The 21,771-nt window shown below is 38.4% G+C and overlaps 1 protein-coding gene across 1 annotated transcript in view; it reads left to right on the forward strand.

Moving 5' to 3' along the window:
- The window catches only part of BUB1 (BUB1 mitotic checkpoint serine/threonine kinase), a 49,472-nt gene that overhangs the window by 19,705 nt on the left and 7,996 nt on the right, over positions 1–21,771 (forward strand). Inside the window, exons 11-20 of the mRNA XM_069075567.1 lie at positions 514–569; positions 1,696–1,821; positions 1,913–2,023; positions 3,718–3,814; positions 5,282–5,363; positions 8,131–8,305; positions 11,833–11,920; positions 13,177–13,385; positions 20,124–20,267; positions 21,213–21,328. Coding sequence (XP_068931668.1) covers positions 514–569; positions 1,696–1,821; positions 1,913–2,023; positions 3,718–3,814; positions 5,282–5,363; positions 8,131–8,305; positions 11,833–11,920; positions 13,177–13,385; positions 20,124–20,267; positions 21,213–21,328 — 1,204 coding nt within the window. The remainder of the gene's footprint in view (positions 1–513; positions 570–1,695; positions 1,822–1,912; positions 2,024–3,717; positions 3,815–5,281; positions 5,364–8,130; positions 8,306–11,832; positions 11,921–13,176; positions 13,386–20,123; positions 20,268–21,212; positions 21,329–21,771) is intronic.

The following is a 21,771-nucleotide window of genomic DNA, read 5'->3' on the forward strand; positions in this document are numbered from 1 at the left end:
TGGAACCCGAAAGTTTCCAAAGACCTGAAAATGAATTTCACACAGAGAGCAATGGATAGGCACATGGCAGCTGTGAGTAGGCTGCTACATGTCACCCATAAAGAACTTTGAAGAAGGAGTAGAAATATCATCACAGAAGTAGATGATAGGAAGAGAAATGGGAGATAACCATTGGACAGCCCAAAGCCTTCCTCTCTTCCTCACAATGTCAGGAGGAAGCACACAGGGTGTACCTTCTGTGGCAAATTCACAAGAGAGCACATACAGAATGGGCAGTCTGCACTGTTAGAGGAAGTACATTTGAGTATTTAATAGTGGGCATTCTTCATTGAGGTACACATCTCTATTGATCCAGGTATATTCTCAAATGTTTAAAAAAATTCCATCTTTGGTGTGGGACAAGAATGCCTGGAAGAGGAGCTGATTGCTGTGGTCTGACTTCTTTGTTGAGGATTTACTTAATATGGTAGCTTCTTATATTCCAGTTAACTGTTTTTTTTCTTTTTCGATTAGATATGTGAATAAAAATCCTTATGAATCAAAGCTATATACTGGACCACAGAGTAAAGGTAATTACACAGCCAAGTTTACTTGTGGAAAGTCATCCCCAGTTCATTATTGATGGAAAAATACCCAGGTCTGTTTTGTTGCAGTGGAAAATGTGACCTCCACCCTTCAGGGAGCCTGGGGCTTGGGTTTAATCTACTTAGGACATAGGGATGGCTAGAAAACTTTTTGTATTTTTTTGTCGGTGATTATTGCAGGTCTTTGAATGTAAGATGAGCTCCATATATATAATGATGTGCAGGATAGCAAAACACCCTTTGCCCTCCTACAGTGAATCTTTCTGCATTAAGTCAGTTCAATACTGAATATTCTCATTATTTGTCCCCCAGGCCTAGAATATTCTCCTTCCTCACCTCCATGATTTAGCACCACTAGTTCCTTTCAAGACTCAATTCAGGTGTCACTACCTTGAGTAAATCTTTCCTAACTCCCCAATTAAATGTTCTCCCCTCCTTTATATATCCTCTGTTTCTCTGTTTGCCTATCTGTGGTCGTGATATATTCCCTAAGAAGGATGTAAGCTCCTCAGGTCCAGGGTGTCTCATTTTTGTACTTGCCAGACCCCTAACACAGAGCCTGTGTGTTGTAGGTGCTTAATACGTGCTCACTGTGTGATACATGGAGTGCAGTGGAGAGGCAGGAGATGAGGAGTCTACCTCTAGTTTATTGCAGTCATAAGCAGATTGTTGAACTTCTCTACAAAACAGATAGAATTTGTGTCTCAGTAGAGACATGATAAAATAACATTCCTCAGACTGAGATTGTTGGAGTCAAGGGTGGCTTTAGAGCTCATCTAATCAAATGCACTCATTTTACTGGTGAGGAAACTCAAGACAGTGCCCAAGGTTTTGTGACAAAGCAGTGACAGAGAAGAGACTGGAGCCCAGGTGTCCAGGTTCTCAGCCCACTGATTTTTCCTCTGTGAAAATGCCTTGAAGAAAAAAATGCTACATGAATGAAAGTGGTAATGTTATTGTTGGAAATACGTTATTGAAAATGTGAGAACAAGTGACTGAAAATGAGAATCCAATTTACCTAGTAGTAGTAAATCTTTCCTGGAAGTTTTGATTTCCCTTGACGATTCTGGTACTATTCTGACACTACATTTTCTTAAACAATTTACATTAGCTGAAACACCTTCACTTTTTGGTGTAAGTACTTCTCATGTAACACCCAACACATCAGCAGGAATGATACAGGCTACACCATCAAGAGTCCAGCCTTCACCCACAGTTCACACCAAAGAAGCTCTAGGTAAGGGGCCTTTTAGACTACATCTTGCCATGGATTCATGAAAATTCTTCTGTAATCATTTTTCAATGAACTTTTCCTTTCTTCTTTAAAGGTTTTATAATGAATATGTTTCAGGAAACTTCACATCCTGAAGTTTCTGCTGAAGATGATAAACTTTCCTCTCTTAATCAAGATGATGATGTATTTAAGGACCATTCCCAAAGTAAGGACTTCCTTCATTTTCATCAGATATGTATTGATTCAGCTCACACTATATTAGGGTTTACGGGGCACATCAAGAATTAGAAAGACATAGGGATGGCCTGGTAGTGCAGTGAGTAAGAGTGCCGGCCCTGGAGTCAGGAGACCTGGGTCCGGGTCCTGCCTCAGATACTTAACACCTGCACAAAATAACTGGCCATTTAATCTTGAGCAAGTTACTTAACCCCAATTGATTTTAAAAAAGTAATTAGAAAGACATAATCCCTGGTCTGGGTGGGATTACAGTCTAGTGGGTGAGGTGAGAAATTACAGAATGATAGTAGACTCAGGAAGCAGCTAAGTGGCTCAGTGGGTAGGGCACTGGGCCTAGAGTCAGGAAAACCTTAGTTCAGATCCAGCCTCAGACACATAATAACTGTGGCTCTGGGCAAGTCACTTAACCTCTAGAAATCCACTGGAAAAGGAAATGGCCAGCCCCTCCAGTGTCTCTGCCAAGAAAATCCCAAGGACAGCGTGGTCCAGGGGTCACGAAGAGTCAGACGCAACTGAGTGACTGAGCAGCAGCAACAGTAGATCAATATGATTAAATGACAAAAGGAAGGGAGTACAGTGGGTGTCACAGTGAAGGTCAAACTTGAGGTGGGCCTCCAAAAACTGAAAAAGAGTAGGATCTTCTGGGCTGGGAAAACGTAAAGTATTAGAGGACCTGGGTTCAAATGCTACCAATGATGCTCATCACCTGTGTGACCCTGGGCAAGTCACTTCACCTCCCTAGACTTGTTTCCTCCTCAACACAAGGGGGTTGGACTAGATTGTCTCGGAGGTCCCTTCCAGCTCTGTGATCCAATGAGTAAAGGTTCAGAGGGACAGTAAGAAAGAGTTGATTGACTATAGGAAATGCTCTTTCTTAACTGATAAGATTGAAAAGTAGGTTAGGGGATCATGTTGGTCCAGAGCGGAGGCTTGAATGTGCACTTAAAGAGCTGTATTTGTTTCTTTTATAGGCAATAGTGAAGTAAAATGATGAAAATAATACATTAGATTAATTGAGTAGTGATTTTGCAGGATTAATTACAATGAGGAGAGGCTAGAAAGAGAGCCCTTAGGAGACCAGCAGTCGTCCGGGGATAAGGTAATAAGAGCCTGAATACATGAGTTCTCAGTGGGAAAAAAAGGAGAAGGCAGAGGTGAGAGACTTTATGATAGAAGAATAAGCTTGAATTATTAAATATGGGTAGGAAAGAGATGAGCAATGGCTAAGGTTTGAGACCTGGGTGGTCAGAAGAGTGCTGGGACCACTGACAGAAATGGGGAAGTAGAACCAATTTTGGAGGAAAGATGGTGAGGTTAAAGCACCACTAAACAGGTGAAGTGTTAGCCACTGCCAGATATTAATCAAAAATGAATTTTTAAAAAAACTGTAAGCTAAGTAAATAGTCATTTTATAAAAATTATATATACGATTTTTTAAGGCACATTTGTATTTGAAAGAAACTTAGAAATTATCTGACTGTGTTTTATAAGAAGAAAACTTGGACTGGTTACCTAGACATTTGAAAAGTTGATATTGTTACTTTGGTTTCAGAAACCAGAAAACCCTGGTTGGTTTCTCATTAATAAACAAAGTATAACAAAATATGTTAAAATATGTCATTTTTATAACATCAAAATTGCTGATATTTAACTGTCTTGCAGAGACTATACAGCCCCTGGGAGCTTGGGGAGTTAATGATGTCCCTTCCGTGTCACCTGCTTTTTCTATCTTTGAAGATGGAAGTAAAGAAAATGCTGGGTAAAACAACATGGTTACAATAATATTTGGGGTTGGGGAATGGAACATTGTGTATTCCTATAGGATCAGAAGATTTGAGTGGTAAAGAGATTTAACAGTCATCTTGTCTAAACCTTATGGTGAGACAGCACATACCGTGTTTCCCCGATAATAAGACCTATCCCAAAAATAAACCCTCCCCTTACTGTGTAAGATTCCTCTAAAATAAGCCCTCCCCCGAAAATAAGCCCTATTGAGATTGCTACTGTGGTGAAGGTGATCCCCTGTGCTACACGCTTTATATATATATATACCTTTGTATGCACTGTTCCCCCCCCCCGTGAAACGCATGCCGCGCTCTGAGCTGCATCCAATCAGAGCTGCAGCAGTGACTGCATCATCCTGTTCTTCCCCAGTGATTTGCTTATTGAATAAAGGTACATTTTTTTGTTCACATTTACCTGTTTATTAAAATTGCTGTCAATGTTCATTAAAATAAGCCCTCCCCTGAAAATAAGCCCTCTGGTGTTTTTCTGTCCAAAAATTTAATAAGACAGTGTCTTATTATCGGGGAAACATGGTATGTATAGGGGAGAAAGTGCTGCATTGGGAATAAAGAACCTGAGTTCAAATTCAAGCCCAGTTACTTTCTATATGACCTTAGACAAATCATTTTCCTCAGGGCCTCAGTTTCCTCACTTATAAAAAGGGGAAGTTGGACTGGATTTAATCTTTCTTAGAGATGGGAAGACTGAGGCCCAAAGGGGTCAAATAACTTGCCTCAGAGTATTTGGATAGTATATAATATACAATATATAACCCTCCTTCATTCTAAGCAAAATTACATATGTAAAATTTGGACTCAGAGCATTTGAAAAGAAAATTGTTTTACATTACCTGAAGCTTCAAATGATGGCCATTTTCTAACTAGGGAATATTGTTATACCTCCCTAGTAGATGGCAATTGATTGTCTAGCCTACCTACCTCCTTTAAGTCAATGAAAATTTTCTTCCAGAAACGTAATAAAGAAATGGGGATTTTCAATACATGGGAGAAAATCATATTATCTAGGGATTGGAAAGACTACAGAAAAATCTTGGAAAGAAAAAATGAACTGCTGGCGTGGCTGGGGGGGGCAGGGGGTGCGAATGTGGGGAAGCAGGAAAGGTTTCCAATTTGCTGCCAGACCTTTTCTTTTTGTGCCAGAGCTTTGAGTGGAGTATTTAAGTTTCCCTAACCCATCCTTCCAAGCGAATAAATCTCTAATTTTACAACAGAAATCAGTTAGATTTGTTTGTTTTATCTAGTTTTGCATTCATCTGTTTCACTGAGTAAAGGATATCTGTCTACACTGATAGAATCTCATCTAACAGGACAGCTGATTTTTTTTTTTCTGTCACCATCTTTTCAGCTTATTTAGTCTGTCTTGTTTACAAATTTGGCTTCTGTACTACTCAAATTTATTTAAAAGATTCAATCTTTTCTAGAGTAACACAGCCTATAAACAAAAGCACGGGAATCAGATTCTTTGGTGAACGACCTATGAGCAGATCTTCTTCCAAACCAAATGTAAGTATAGTGGAAAGAAAGCATTCAAGAACCCTAATGAGCTTGAAATTGTTCTACCCCTCTGCCCCAGCCATTAAGGGGACCATAGTACTTATTTATTCACATATTCCTTTGAAAAAAGTGTTTATTAAACATATGAGAAGAAGCTAAGAGAAAGATCACAAGAGGAGGCTTTTGGTTTTGGAGAGAGGGGATGAATGGGATTAAAGACAGAGGTAGAAGAATTAGCCTGAAGAGGCGCTTCCTATGACTGAAAGAAAGGAGAAATGAGTGGAGGGTACTACTGAGGGGTTTTGAGAAACAAAGTTGTGGTAATGAGGGAGTTCCTGTAGTTTGGCATCCATCTTCTCATTAATTAGACGGTGAGGGTGAGAGGAAAGAAAAAAGGGTTTATACTAGATAATATAGGCTGTGAGAAAGAGGGTTAATGAGAGTAGAGTAAAAAGAATTTTCAAGTATCAGCAAGAGCACAGCTGAGATTTGTTGTGGGCTTCCTGCGTTTTCTCCAACACTGTTCAACAGCCCTGAAACTGAATGGTGGATCAGCAAGTGTTATGATCATTAGAAAAGAATATGTGTGAAAGGATTTCTGAAGGCCTGTGCAAATGTAAGGTATTATTTTGGAACATAAGTTTAGGAATGATATTCCTAAAACTTTGGGATTGAAGTTAGTGAAATTGTAGCAGTTTACAAATGAGAAAAAATGTCTTCATTTGAGTACCTTTAGATTATCTGTTCAAATACCTCGTGAAGTAATGAAGAGTATCTGTTCACAGTTCATTTGGATAGGGAGGTGAATAAATAGACAGATAATTTGAAAGCTAAGAACTAATGAATCCAGTTGTCAGAATTTAGTTTAGATGGCCTTAAATGAATGAGAAAGGAAATCCAGTTTCCTTCTCCACAGCAGCATTGACCTAAGGAAATCTTTCTTCATTGTTAATGAAAAGTCCAAACTTCACCTTTCCTCTGTATTAAAGTGCTGAGAGATTGTTGAGTTATAATAAACTTATGGAGTGAAATATGTAGCTTCAACTTTGAAGTTAAAGGGGAAAATACAAAACAAGGAATAAACCAAAGTTTGAAGCATCAGCTAATCAATATATGTGCTACATGAATAACATACTTTTAAACCAGTATACAACCTTAGTCATTAGCCCTCTGGTCTTTTTATACTGTCTTCTTCAGGAATTTCATCCACTTCCACAGTTTCAGCTATCACTTCCATGATAATAACTTCCAAATCTATTACAAAACCTGATTTTTCTCCCCAGCTCCAATCTCTGTTTTCTGGTTGCCTGCTGTACCCCTTCCCCAATACCCACCAATACCAAAAATATAACATGTCAAAAACCAAGCTAATTTTTTTGAACTTCCAACCTGCCTCTGCTGTCCTCCCAACTTCTCTCAATGGTGCTACCATTCTCCCAGTTATCCAGGTTCTAAATTCTGCCTCTCATTTGTTTATTTGTTTGTTTGTTTATTTATTTATTTTGGACTCTTCCTTTACCTCCTATATCTATCCAAGCAATTGTAAAGACCTATTAACTTCAACACCACAATTTCTTTAATACCTTAACCTCCCTTTTCTATTTCCCTATTCAGGTTTCTTATTAGCTTTCATCTGTATGTCAAAAATTTCCTAACTAGTCTTCCTTACTCTAGTACTTATCCTTTCTAGTCTCTTTTATGCACTCCTGCCAGATCAGTTTTTCAAAAGCCTGTAGCATGAAGTAGAAATTCATTAGACTGGCATTCAGTGCCTCTTGTAATATGGCCTTAGCTTCTCTATTAGCCTTCTACTATTTACCTATATGTATCCTCCACTATAGCCAAAATAGATTACTTTTCCTCAGATGTGCCTTCTATTTCTCTGTCTCCATACCTCAGCTCAAACTTTTCCTTCTGCTTAGAATGCTTCACCTATCTTCCACCCCTGATCCATTTCTTCCCGTCAAAATTTTTAGGTTAATCTCAAATGTCCTTAATGAAGTCTTTCCAGATTCTTTCTCTTCCTCACCACCACTAAAAGAAAACCAAGAAAATAGAAAACACCCTTCTTTAAAATTCCCCTACTCTAATAACTGCTTTTATACTCTTCTTAATTGAGCTTATCTCAGAGTACAAGGGAGGATATCATGTTTGTCAAACACTTTATGGACCTTAAAGTACTATATAAATGCAAGCTATAACTATGGGTACTGCAGTTTTTTGTGTATTTACCTACCTCTACCAGATTTCAAGTTCCACAGTTGACTTCTCTTTCTTACCATCTTTGTAATCTCAAAGTACTTTGCACATAGTGAGACCTTGACAAATATAAATTGATTTCTATTGAATTTTTCTTCCATATCGCCCTTCATCCTACCTGCCCAGTATGCCAGTTTGCCAGCAGGGTAGTACAATAACTTTAGAATGTCCCAGCCTGAAAAAACAAAGCTGAATCTTCCTATGATATTTTGTCTTCTACTGTTAGAAGTCTTAGACAAATTAATCTCTACTGTATTCACTCTGGCAAGCTCTTTGACATTTTTCTTAGAAATATACCAGTTAATTACTTGAATTTTATACAATACTCTCAAAAAACAAAATTGTACACAATCCTACACAATTGTAGGAAGAGTTGTTATTGGCTACTTCAATTGTAATAGGACTAAAATAACTTCTTACATTTGGCAGTGGTTTTAACATCTTAAAAAGCTATCAAAACTTAAAAATTCATTGGAAACGAGAAGGTTGTTACCTTCCAATATTTCTTATATTCTAGGAAGGATTTCAGGCAACAGAGCCCTTGGATGACTGTACTATATGGGGTGTGCGCTATAACAAAACTTTGGCACCCAGTCCTAATAGCACAAGAGATTTTACATCTGCTGCACAACTTGCTTCTACACCATTTAACAAAATTTCCATGGATGCATGGCAAGCCCTAGAAGACAAAGGTGGGTGTTAGTGTATTTTGGTGCCTTTTGTGAGCCATTATTGATATTTTAGTGTTCTGACTGGAAGTCTTAAGTAGGAACTGTGTGACTTGTCAAGAAGAAAATCAATGGATTTCCATATCTTTTTGTTTTACTTCATCATATCATCTCAGATCTCTCTCCAATATATTCACAAGCATAAATACATACCTACAACATACATACATACATACATAGTTCTGGCATTTATAGCGTCTTCTTGCCTTTTTTGAGATTTAATATCTTAGGTTGCCAGTAAAATAGAGATCTGTAAGTATCAGTTGAAGGTGTGTGTGTGTGTCTCTATCTTAATTTGGCCCAACTATATCATACAGTTGACTGATTTTTGTTGACTTTCCCCAGATCCCTTAACAAATAATGATAGCTGTCATCATCAAGGTGAAGTGGAAGGAGCATTGCCTCCAAATTCAGGAGGAGACACAGATCTGAGTCCTTGTTCTGAAGTAGCCTCGGATTCCATGCTGCCTTCCATCCACTGTCCCTACGTCCCATATTTGTAATGAATCCCTTCTCCCTACCACGTCTCAGAAGGCCCAACTTTGCCTAAAACTCACTTGAAGCACCACTTCCCATATAGAGTCTTTCCTGATCTCTCCCTCCAAAGTTACCTTGTATTTACTTTGTATATGTTTTATATGTTCTTGTGCAATGGTTTTCCCCATTAGAAGTTCATTAAGAAAAAGGCTACTTATTAATCTTTATGCCTAGCACTCAATAAATGTTTGCTTGTCAATTGACTGAATCAATTAACTGTCCTGTGACCAACAGTAGAAGTAATTTTCCTTCACCTAGCTTATACCCGATGGCTAGAATTCACGTTCTTCTCACCTCCCTCTCTCAGAATCTGGAGCTCCCTACAAGGGTCAGCTCAGGAACCAGTTCTGACATGAAGCCCCTCCTGATTCCCTCCCTAAAACCGTGGCTTTGTATTTACCATATCCACACTTGTTATGTAGGCATTATGCGTGTCTGTACATATGGCTGTATATGCTGTTTGTCCTAGTAGAGTATAAGGTCCTGAAGGTCATCCAGGGAACAGGCATTTCATTTATGTCTTGTATTCTCAGTGCCTAATGCATGGCAGGAATTTGTTGATTTTAAATGCAGTTTAACAATGATTTCCGTGAGAGCTATGCTTTAAGCCCCTACACAAGTGACTTAGATAGATCTTTCATTTATTTAAATTTCATGCTGTTAAAATGTTGTCTTCCTGATTTGTCAAAACTAGGTAATTATAAAGGTATATTTATTCAATAAATATAGCTGACTAAAATTCTTGGAAGAACATCTACAATAGAGATGATAGTGGGAGCAGCAGGCAGCAGGGTGGGGCTAGGGGGCACTAACTGTTCTCTTTCATCTTTTTATTTGAAGGCTAATTAAGGGTGCTGACTTTGTGCCTTCTGCTTGGATGCTTTACTGATGTCTCAGTGTTAATCATTCCTCTCTATAAAGGTCATTACTTATTTGAATTAAAAGCAGATTGTTATTAAGTTTCTCATCTAAACCCAAGAATCATTAGCCTTTTATTACTATCTCACAGAAATCTTTCACACATGCTCCCACTTTGCAATGTCAGTGATTACCCATACCCTATAGTCAAAACTTTTTTCTCCTGACATATCACTTTTTATTAGCAATCGTTAGCTAAAGCAATAATGTAAGATCTGCCAAAAGAATTTCAGTCAGGTCACTAGACCAAGGTATATTTTAATGTAGGTTTGGTACCTCCTGGTACCATCTGTTTTAAGTCATGATTACAGATCGAAAAATGAGAGAACATATTCCCTGGCTTGTGAACTTGTAAGTAAAAATTCTACTTACTTTTTTTTTTTTTTAAGAAAATCTCAGTAAATGGGAAAAGGTCAAGTATTAAGGCAAACTTGTTACACGGTTCATTAAACAAAGTTCTAAAAGCTATTTTTAAAGAAACTCTAGTTCAAATATTAATTTTTTTTATTCGCCAAAAAGGTGAATACCATTTCAGCTCCATAAACATAAGCAAAGCTCTTCATAGTATAAAAAAATTTATGAGGACTATCTAGTATCTAACTCTATAGGTTACTGTCTCTGATAGAAATAAATCAGTAGAAGTAACTCTGGCTTAAAAGAGTCATGTGCTTGGATTATAGCAGCACCATCATTATTTAGTGGTAGCATTTTCAGGGCCCAATTTAAATGTTGTTTCTCCTTGTTACCCACTGGGAAGTGATCCTTCATTAGCACTCCTGTAGCACTAATTGTATACCATTTGTTTGGCATTTATCACATACTACCTTGTATTGTAGTCATTTGTCTTATGTCCCCATGTTCCTTGATCAAGGATATGGTTTATACTTATTTGTATCCCATTTATTGCTGTATATGTTGGCCCTGAGCAGAGGCATCATCACATAGTGCAGTGAGTCCCAGAGTGTGATCTGAAAACACCTTGAGTCCCTGAAACCCTTTCAGAGCATCTACAAGATCAAATCTTTTTCATAATAATACCAAGATATTATGTAAATCACTGTTACTCTCCTCATTAAGGTTTTGTTTGTTTTAGGAAATAGTTATTTTTCATAAAATATGTTTCATATTAACATGATGGTTTATCATTTTAATGAATTAATTTTTAAAAATTTTTCAGTTTTAATTTCTAAAATTGTAAATATCAATAGATATAATCCACATAATCAAAAGTACTTTGGGGTCCTCAATTTTAATAGTGTTAAGGCATCCTGAGACCAACAAGTTTGAGAATAGCTGGCATAATGGATAGAGAATCAGCATCAGTTATGAAGACCTGAGTTCAAGTGCTACCTTGGATATATTGGCTTTGTGACTCTGGGCAAGTCACTTACATCTCATTATCCCCCAAACAGTTCTCTAAGAGTTACCTTCAGAACATTTGCTAATCTCAAGTGGTAGAGTTTCCTTCCTAGGAGTTTCTTATACCAATGAAATTACAGGCATTATACAATGATACGCAAAAAATTTGCCTTTACCTTTCTCTCACCTTATACCCAGTCAACATAACCATTTCCTTTCTTTCTCTCCTATACAACCCCTCAAAGAAAAATCACAAAAGGATACAAATAGTCTAGGCAAATGTCTTAACAGCACACATATCAAAATACAAAAACAGAGATCATTTTTATGTTTTAAAAGAAAGATACCCAATGTATTATTGATGTAGAAAGAAACAAAGAAGAAAGAAAAAGAAAGAAGGAAGGAAAATAAAATATTTATTAAAGTGAAAAGTTAATATTGGAATTCTTATGCATGATCTTTATTATGTTTCTGAACTAAACTTTCACATGAGAATGGAGTTTTGAAGTTCTAATGGAAATCAGTGCTTCTCTTCAATACTACTTTTAAATCCTCCAATCCAATAATATACTCTGTAAATTAGGGAACATAATTGAACTGATTACAGTTATTTTGTCATAAAATATCTATTTTTAATCATGTACTTTTGTTTCTAATTAATTATGTTTGAATTTTAGAAAATATGATTGAAAATGATAGTGCCGGTATGCCTTATGATTTCCGTAAGGAAAAACTTGTGGAGAACTCAAAAAATCAAAAACTAAGGTAATGGCACATTTAAGGTTTGTCTGTCTTAATTTCCAAATGTATCTTTAATTTCACATCTGTAATACAACACTTAATCCCAATCTGTATATATTATTATGTAGTTGTGATTTTAAATTGCAAACTGTTCTCACTTAGGATATGCAGACTATAAAACTGAGAGGCCAAGGGGATAAACAGCTGGCAAAGAGATGTCATGAGCAAAGATCCCCACTGAGTCCCTGGCCAGATGGAATCCAGTAATAGTCTCTTCAGTTACAGATGATGACACTGAGGCTCAGGGGGAAGGGCTATTGGTGCTCCCTCTTCTGGCCTTAACCGGATCATTTGAAAACATGCCACCCTAATCTTGTGCTTATCAGATGTGGAGAAAAAAATGATGACACCTCATTTAAAGGAGAACAGTGGGTTTGAAAGCTGCACGGCTACTGTTGAGACAACTGGAGCCCATCCAGTAGAGCGTGGCCAGGACAAAAGAAATGTCTTTTCCATAGAGCCAGGGGAGGAACCTCTCGTAAGGGGTAGAGATTGCAGAGGCAGATTTTTAGCTTGATCATTATAACAATTTACATTTATATAATGATGATAGTAACCAGTTTACATAAAAGGTAAGCCCTGTGAGGAAGCTAGTGTAAGCATTATACTCCTATTTTACAGAACTAAGGCTCTGAAAGGTAACTTGCCCAAGGTCATATAGGCAATTAGTACCAGGCATATAGATTCTAAAGCTAAGAAAAATTAGATAGGACAATGTTCATGCCATCATGAAGCTTACAGTATAGTGGGGTGCTTGACACACAAATCATTAGAATAAAAAAATTTATAAATGGTCAATTGCCAGATAGTACTATAGGAGGTCCAAAGAGGGGTGGGCATCATGAATTAGGGGGTTTCAGGCTTCATGAAGGAGGTGGGGTTTGGATTGGGCTTTGAAGAATGAGATAGTAGTCAGCAGCAGAGATGGGTTTAGGGAATGATGAGCAAAGGCATGGAGGTGGAATATGGAGTGAGCTGTGTGTGGAGCAGGTTAAGTAGTCAAGTACGTTCCAAGCAAAATGTACATAGAAGGACCAGATTCTAGTGACGTCAGATGCTTAAGGCCAGTCATTTCATCTTTTTTACTTTGGGGTTGTGAAATAATTGCCCTTAGAAAACTACTTGGTATAAAGCAGGTGTATATTCTAATCCCTAGATTTCTAGCATCTGATACTCAAATTTAAATTTTTTCTGCCTCTTTTGTGTCTGTATGTATACAGTACAATTCAACAAAATGACTTGGAGTGTATGTTACCAGTCAGTGTGCCACCGCTCCCATTCACTCAGCCTGTGGTGGCTGAGGAGGGCCTTGTTGCTTGTAAACTCCCTGAAAATGACCTTGCAATGGATGTGGAGCCAGAAGAAGTCAGTGTTGAGCATCCAGTCAGTTGCACACAGAGTAGACTATCTGAAAGTCCTCATGTCCAAGGTATGAGCTAATGATTATCTTAATTTTCTTTTCTTAAAACAAAAAAAAAATTGATTTCTGGGCATCAAGGGGAGCCCTTGAGAGGGAGAGAGTCGTTAATAAGAGATATTATTTAAAGCCAGATTTGAATATTGTTTGATGGTACTTCTTTTCTGACATACTGTTGTTTAGTCAGTTTTTTAGTTGTGTTCAACTCTTTGTGAGCCCATTTGGGGTTTTCTTGGCAAAGATCCTAGAGTGGTTTGCCATTTCCTTCTCTAGTTCATTTGACAGACTAAGAAACTAAAGCAAACAGGGTTAAGGTGACTTGCCCAGGGACACACAGATAGTGAGTGAGGTGGAATTTGAACTCAGAAGAAGAGTCTTCCTGACTCCAAGCCCAATTCTCTATCCACTTTGCTATTCTGTTATTATTAGGAATTATTCTCTGTAAGGGAAAAGTATGTAACATTTGGTTCCCACCGTGCTAGCATGTAAAGGACAAGCTGATCAGCCACCATTCTGTGATACCAAAACTACAGTGAGCCCCTATATACATATTTATTACTTTAGGACATTTAATATATTGCAATAATACTGTGTTTTCAATTTTATGAGAATATTTTTCTTAACTAAGACAGCCGCTATTACATGGATATACCCGTAAGAGTAATAAGCAGTAATGAAAGTACAAGCATTTACACCTAAGGAACCAAGCCAGGTGCTCTCTGTTACTGGTAATATCAAATCCTTTGATTTCTGCCATCAATAGCAATTTTTATGGCAACTTATTTTAGGAGGAGATGATTCTGTTCCTTAGAATTTATTTTTGGAAGTTTTTGCTACCTATATCATTAAGTATACTTCTTGTAAGTTTAAAAAAAGAACATGCATAATGCCTGTAAACATACCTGATGTACTCATCTTTTAATGTAAGTAGAAAAGTATTTCAAAAGCCTATCATGTGAATACTTTAATCATAATAATAAATAACATCTGTGATGTTTAAACAGGTGGCATATTTTATGAAAGTCAGCTGGGTGTCACAATAGTTAGAGTACTGGGCTTGGAATCAGGAAGATTTATCTTCATGAGTTCAAATCCAGCCTCAAACACTTACTAGCTGTGTGACCCTGGGCAAGTGACTTAACCCTGTTTGCCTCTTTTGTAGTCTCCAGAGATAAATCGAAAGAATGAAACCATCCCAACCCTCAAGGAGCTCATGTGCTCATGGGGAGACAAGAAGTGTAAATATCCAGGGTGTCCCAAAAGTCTCAGTGCAATTTTAAGCTTTTTAAAGCCCCGCATATGTACAGAATCAATCCAAAGAGAATAAATACAGGGTAGTTAGGGCTGTTAGTTACTATCAGCCTGAGGGATCAAAAGAAGATGACTGTTGGGGCAGCTAGATGGCGCAGTGAATAGAGCACAGACCCTGGAGTCAGGAGGACCCTAGTTCAAATCCGATCTTAGACACTTAACACAAAAAAACTAGCTGTGTGACCCTGGGCAAGTCACTTAACCCCAATTGCCCTCCAAAAAGCAAAAAACAAACAAGAAGATGACTGCCGAAGGTGTTCTGAAAGAAAGGGGCAGTCTTGGAGGCAGTAATAAGGTGGACGTGCCTCCCAGACATGAGGGATGGCCAGTGTGAAGGCCCAGAAATGGGGGTAAAGTGCCCTGGGTGAGGAAGAGGGATGAGGTCCTTGGGGCTGAAGCTCAGAGCATTGGACAGTGAGATTTGGGGAGACTCTGAAAACTCTGAAGAAGGGTTTGGAAGTTGCTGTCATTTCTTGCATGGGGGGAGTGACACAGGAAAATCCTTACTGTGACATAAACAAATCTGTGATTTACCCAGAAACACAGATTCATAGAATGTTGGACCTTAGACACCATTTGGTCCAAACCCTTTATTTTACATATGAGGAAACTGAGGCCCAGAAACATTGTAATTTAATTTATCCAGAGTTAATATCACTAAATAGAAAGAAAGCCAAGACAAGAAGCTAAGTCTTCTAACAACCAAGTCTAGTGTTCTGCTGACTCTAGGAATTGCCCCTGTTGAATACATACACACGCACACACACACACGCACACGCGCGTGATAACCTCTCCTACCACTTGGTTTGTACCACTCTTAAGCTCTTCTGTGACAATGTATCATTTTATATTATATTTTATATTATAGCCATGTGTCCTTCCCATTAGAGAGTGAGCTTGGTATAGGAAAAAAACCACGCCTTCCTTAATCTTTATATCTCCTGAGCACCTAAAATAGCATTATGTATCTAGTGAGTATGCTTATCTGTCTTTTCTATGGGACTAGAAGTCTTGCTTTGATATTCAGTCTTCTTTGAATGTGCCTGGACATTTAAAAGGCTTTATTTTCTGAAGAAACTTCAAATTACAGTAGTCTCTCATAAGTATTATCCTTTAAGTGATGTTTAAACAGCCATTTTCTGGCCCTTCTGCCAACTCTGTGCTCTTCACAGCTCTTGTCCTCTTTCCCAGCTGCTTTTGGTCAAACCCTGTCTAGCAGCAGGAAAAAAACAAAGAGATCCATAATTGGCTCATTTTCCAGTCTTCTTGATAAGGGCAAAATAGGACCAAGCCTGGATAGGTCCACAATATATCTTAAACCTTGGATTTTGGAGAGCAGCCTTTCAGCACCCCCAAACATCTGAAACAATGTTAAGCCTATATGTTTAGGAATTTTTTTTCTTTTTGCTTCTTAAGGTAGGAGCTACAACAAAAATTGAAGAGCACAGTATATTATGGGGTGGTCAGTTAGTCAACTGCTTAAAGAATTAAGCATAAGTTATTTGGGAGATTCTCCTATTCAGACTCGTCCCTTAACATAACAGATAATTGGGAAGGGTCCATGATGCAGAAAGAATGATGGTTAGACTGTGCCCAAAGGGCTACCAAACTGGGCAGACCTTTTGATTCAGCAATACCACTAGTAGGTCTTTATCCCAAAGAGATCATAAAAAAGGGCAAAAGACCTGTATGTACAAAAATATTTATAGCAGCTTTTTTTTTCAAATGCTTTATTAACTTCTAATTTACATCATTCATTTCCGCCAGATTTCGAGTTACAAATTTTCTCCCCCTTTTTCCCCTACCCACCGCCCCAAAATAGCAGTCCCACAGGATATCCCCTCCTCCAATCTGCTCTCTCCCATATTTTTTCCCATACCCCTTACAGCTTTTCCAGTGGATCTCTATGCCCCAGTGCCTATATATCTTATTTCCCAATTACATGTAAAATAGTATTAATAATAGTATATATATATTTGAATATTTAATTTTAAAACTTTGAATTCCAGATTCATTCCCTTCCTCCCTTGTCACCCACCCTTACTGGGAAGATAAGCAGTTCAGTATAGGTTGTACTTGTGTAGCTAATGCAAAACATTAACGTAGTAGATATATTGTAAAAGACTGACTATATTTCCCTCCCTCCTATCCCACCTCCCACTTGTTCTATTCTCTACTTTGATCCTGTCCCTTTTCAAAAGTGGATGCTTCCAACTTCCCTCCCCCCCAGCCTGTCCTCCCTTCCATCATCCCCCCTCTCATCCCCTTCTCCACCTACTCTCCTGGAGGGTGAGATGCCCTATTTAGTGTGTATTTCATTCCCTCTTCAAGTCAAATTCAATGGGAATAAGGTTGACCCATTCCCTTTTGCCTTCCTATTATTCCCGTACATTGTAACCATTTTCCCTTGCGCCTCTTCTATATGAGATAGTTTACCCCATTCTGTCTCTCCCCATCTCCTCTCATTATATTCCTCTCTCACCTCTTAATTTCTCCTTTTAAGTATCATCCCTTCCTGTTAAATTGGTCCTGTGCCCTCTATCTATGTATACCTGTAAACATATATACACACATTTACACATGTATTCATATGCCCATATACCCTCATATATAGACATATTTCTATTTCTATTCCCTTCAACTACTGAGAAAAGTTTCATAAGTTACAATTATTGTTTTTCCATGTAGGAATGTTAATTGTTCAACTTAGATAAGTTCCTTTTGATGTCTTTTCCCTGTTTACCTTCTCATGCTTCTCTTGCTTCTTGTATCTGAATGTCAAATTTTCTATTCAACTCTGGTTTTTTTCAGGAAGAATGCTTGAAAGTCCTCTATTCCACTGAATGACCATATTTTCCCCTGAAACATGATACTCAGTTTTGCTGGGTAGGTGACTCTTGGTTTTAATCCCAGCTCCTTTGACCTCTGGAATGTCATATTCTAATCCCTTCAATCCCTCAGTGTAGAAGCTGCCAGATCCTGGGTTATCCTGATTGTGTTTCCACAATATTCAAACTGTTTCTTCCTGGCTGCTTGTAATAGTCTCTCCTTAATCTGGGAATTCTGGAACCTGGCTATAATATTCCTAGGAGTTTTCTTTTTGGGATCTTTTTCAGGAGGTGATCGGTGGATTCTTTCAACCTCTATTTTGCCCTCTGGTTCTAAAACATCAGGGCAGTTTTCTTTGAGAACTTCCTGCAGGATGATTTCTAGGTTCTTACTTTGATCATGCCTTTCAGGTAGTCCAATAATTTTTAAATTATCTCTCCTGGATCTATTTTCCAGGTCAGTGGTTTTTCCCATGAGATATTTCACACTGCCTTCTATTCTTTCATTTGTTTGGATCTGTTTAACAGCATCTTGATTTCTCATAAAGTCATTAGCTTCCATTTGCTCCAATCTAATTCTGAAGCAATGATTCTCCTCATTGAGCTTTTGAGATTCTTTTTCCATCTGGCAAATTCAGCTTTTTAAGGCATTCTTCTCCTCATTGCCTTTTTGAGCCTCTTTTGCCATTTGAGTTAGTCTATTTTTTAAGGTATGATTTTCCTCAGTCTTGCATTGTTCTCATTTCTCTTCCCAATTTTTCCTCCACTTCTCTCATCTGCTTCTTAAGGTCCTCTATGGCCTGTAACCAGCTCGTATTTTCCTTTGAAGCTTTTGGTGCAGGAGTTCTGACTTCACTGTCTTCCTCCTGTTCCAAGCTTTGCTCCTTTTTGTCCCCAAAATAGGAGTCTAATGTTGGAATCTTCTGTCTGCTTTGTTTCCTTTGCCTGGTCATGTCGCCCCTCAGTCACTTGACCCCTGGGCTTTTTGCCACAGTAGGACTCTGCCACCAGACAGGGGAGCTTTCTTTCCAAACGCTGGGGTTTTCTCAGCTGCTGGAGGTATTAGATGGGTGCCCTCTCTGAGGTCCCCACACTCTCTAGCAAGCAGGACACACACCCCAGGACCTCCACCTTAGACTGCAATCCAGATCCAAGCAGGTTAAAGCAAGAGCGATTACCCCTCAGACTGGTGTTTGGTCCCACTACACTCTGCAGGCCAAGAGCTGAAGCTGCTACGTGGTGCTGACTGGCTGTGCCAGAGTCTCAGTGGCTTCTGGCCCAGGGGGCAAAAGCCACACACTCCCACTTACTGGGTCCCAAAGTCCAGAATGCACTGACCTCTCACTTTGTCCTTCGCATCTATGTGTTGATAAATCTGGAAAGGGCCACAGCTGCTGCTGATCTGGAGTCCTTCTGGCTGGCTACTGATCAGGCCCGCCCTGTGTCTAAAGCCGGGTGTGGGGCTGGGTTCGGCTCCCAGAGTGCTGCACTGGCCGATTCCTGCTGGCCTGCCGGGCTCTCCTCAGCGGGAGGTTAGCTTCTCTGTGTCATTTTGTGGTTTCTGCAGCTCCAAAGTTTGTTTAGAGTCCCCTTTTTACATGGATTGGGGAAAGTGGAAGCTGGAGCAGGGAGGTCCTGCTTCTACTCTGCCATCTTGACTCTGCCCCCCTATAGCAGCTATTTTTATGTGGCAATTAGAAACTGAGGGGATGACCATCAATTGGGGAGTGGATGAACAAGTTGTGGTATATGAATGCAATGGAATACTATTGTATTGTAAGAAATGATGAGCAGGCAGATTTCAGAAAAACCCAGAAAGATTTATATGAACTGATGCTGAGTGAAGTAAGCTGAACCAGGAGAACACTGTACATAATAACAGCAGCACTGTGTGATGACTAACTTTGGTAGACTTAGTTCTTTTCAGCAATACAATGATCTTAGACAATTTCAAAAGACTTATGATGGAAAATGCTATCCATATCCCAAGAAAAAATTCTGGAGTCAAAATGCAGATCAAAGCATAGTGTCTTCTCTTTTTTGTTGTTTTTTTTTCCTCATGGTTTTTCCCTTTTGTTCTGATTCTTTCACAACACATCTAATGTGAAAATGTTTAATATGGATGTGTATGTATATGTGTGTGTGTGTGTATATATATATATATATATATATATATATATATATATATATATATAGCCAAATCAGATTGCATGCTGTCTTAGAGGGGGGGAAGGGGAGGGGAGGAAGAAAAAAATTTGGAACTCAAAATCTTATAAAAGTGAATGTTGGAAATTATCTTTACATGTAATTGGAAAAAAATAAAATAGTATTAAGTGGGAAAAAATAAAAAGAACACTGGCTAAAGTCAAAGACCTACGTTTGTGACTTTGGACAGGTTATTAACCCTTCTGATACTCATTTTTCTCATTTGTAAAATACAGGAGTACAGGACTTGGTCTAAATGACCACTGAGATCTCTTCCAACTCTAAAGCCACAGCCCTAAGGTTTTGCTTTACAAAGTTCCATATTATGATGGGAATGTGTTACACTATATTTGGCTTCTGATATATTTTGCTTTATAGAAAATTGCCTTTTTCTTTCTCTTTCAAGACTTCCTTGTTGAGAACCCATGGGATACTGACTTGATTCAGAAATTTTTATCAAAACTATCTACACCACTAAGTTCTTATCCTAATGTTTTTGAATGGGACTATAAACTTCCAACCATCAAGATAAAATCTGAAATCCAGTTGGGTAAGAATTGTTATGTACTTGTTTAGTCTCATGTCTATGAGGAAAATTGGGTTGACCATATAGTAAAAACAAGGGAGAGTACACCAATGCCCAGAGGGGAGGTTTCTAGCACATAGGGTAGATCACGTCTTTAAAAGCTTTATACAAGGATATGGACACAATCTGCGAAGGGTGTGTTGCTATCTGTATTAGTGGAAGGAGCTCCCATATTGATCTTTTGCTTTCCATTATTTAGTGTAGACCTTTCTATGTTTATTATGCATTGTTGACGTCTGTCATTTTTTTAGTCTTGCAATGGACCACAGCCTTTTCAAGCATTCCCTAACTATTGACCATTATTATCCTCTTCTTTTTCCCTTCTCTAAAAAAATATATACTGGAGAGTCCTGTAGGATATAACATTTCTGGGATTGATAAAGAATTCCTATAACATATTCTCCTTTTACCTTTGTAATACTGCAGAATATAACCAAATAGCTGATCTTGTGGTGTGCTGAAGTGTTTAGAACAGGAAACACATTTGAAGTTCCTAATCAGTCTAGTCTTGGTTATGTTTCTTTACTTGCTCTGCAATTTTATTCTTCATTTACATAATATAGCCTAGTGCATCATAATCTATAGATAATTGTACTGTATAATAAAAGAGGGCACAATCTGAAACTTAAGCCTTATAGCCCTTTCTCTTATTAAAAATTGGGCAGAAACTTGCTTATGTTAAAAAAAAATCAGCCAATAATTAAATACTTGTTTTTCGTAAAGGAGCTTTTATGAAACTTAGTCTTTAGCATTTTCTAGATCCCTGGTGAACAGTGCTGCTGTGATCCCCTATTTCTGTAAACTTCATCCAAGACTCTGAAAAACACTGAGAATTTGACAGTACTTTTGCAGAACTTTGTATGTATTACAAGCTCTTTTCTCATTTCAAATTATATCCCTTTGCCAAAGGTCCATGGTTGACCTATGTTGATTCCTTTCTTGGAGAGGGAGCTTTTGCCCATGTCTATGAAGCTACTCAGTGGAATATGAGTGACCCCAAAAGCAAGCAGAAAGTGATGTTAAAGGTAAGTCTTAGAGATGAGTCACTTGAACAGCAGAGAGGTCTGTCTCCAAACATCTTGGTCACCTTCGCTTTCAGAGAGGCTTGGCATAGTTTTGTATTTTGCATCTCTTCTTCTCTATTATCTGGTCATGTGATTCGGTCCTGCCTCAGTCCCATACCAGCTGCCTGACTCTGGACAGAGTACCTGCTCTAGGCGACTCTTTAAAACACCCTTAATTGTGGAACAGTTATTAATATGCTTGAGGAAAAAGAGTTTCGGTCAATCAGTAAATACTTATTAAGTTCCTATGTCCTAGATATTATGCTCGACACTGGGAATACTGAGACAAATATTTAACAGCCCCTGCCCTCAAGAAACTTAGGTTCCATTGAAGAAGACACTGTGTGTGTGTGTGTGTGTGTGTGTGTGTGTGTGTGTGTGTGTGTGTGTGTGTGTGTGTGTGT

This window comes from Petaurus breviceps, unplaced genomic scaffold (genome assembly GCF_028583685.1).
Source record: "Petaurus breviceps papuanus isolate PSGF00001 unplaced genomic scaffold, PetGlider_PUasm1.0 90919, whole genome shotgun sequence".
Taxonomy (NCBI): domain Eukaryota; kingdom Metazoa; phylum Chordata; class Mammalia; order Diprotodontia; family Petauridae; genus Petaurus; species Petaurus breviceps.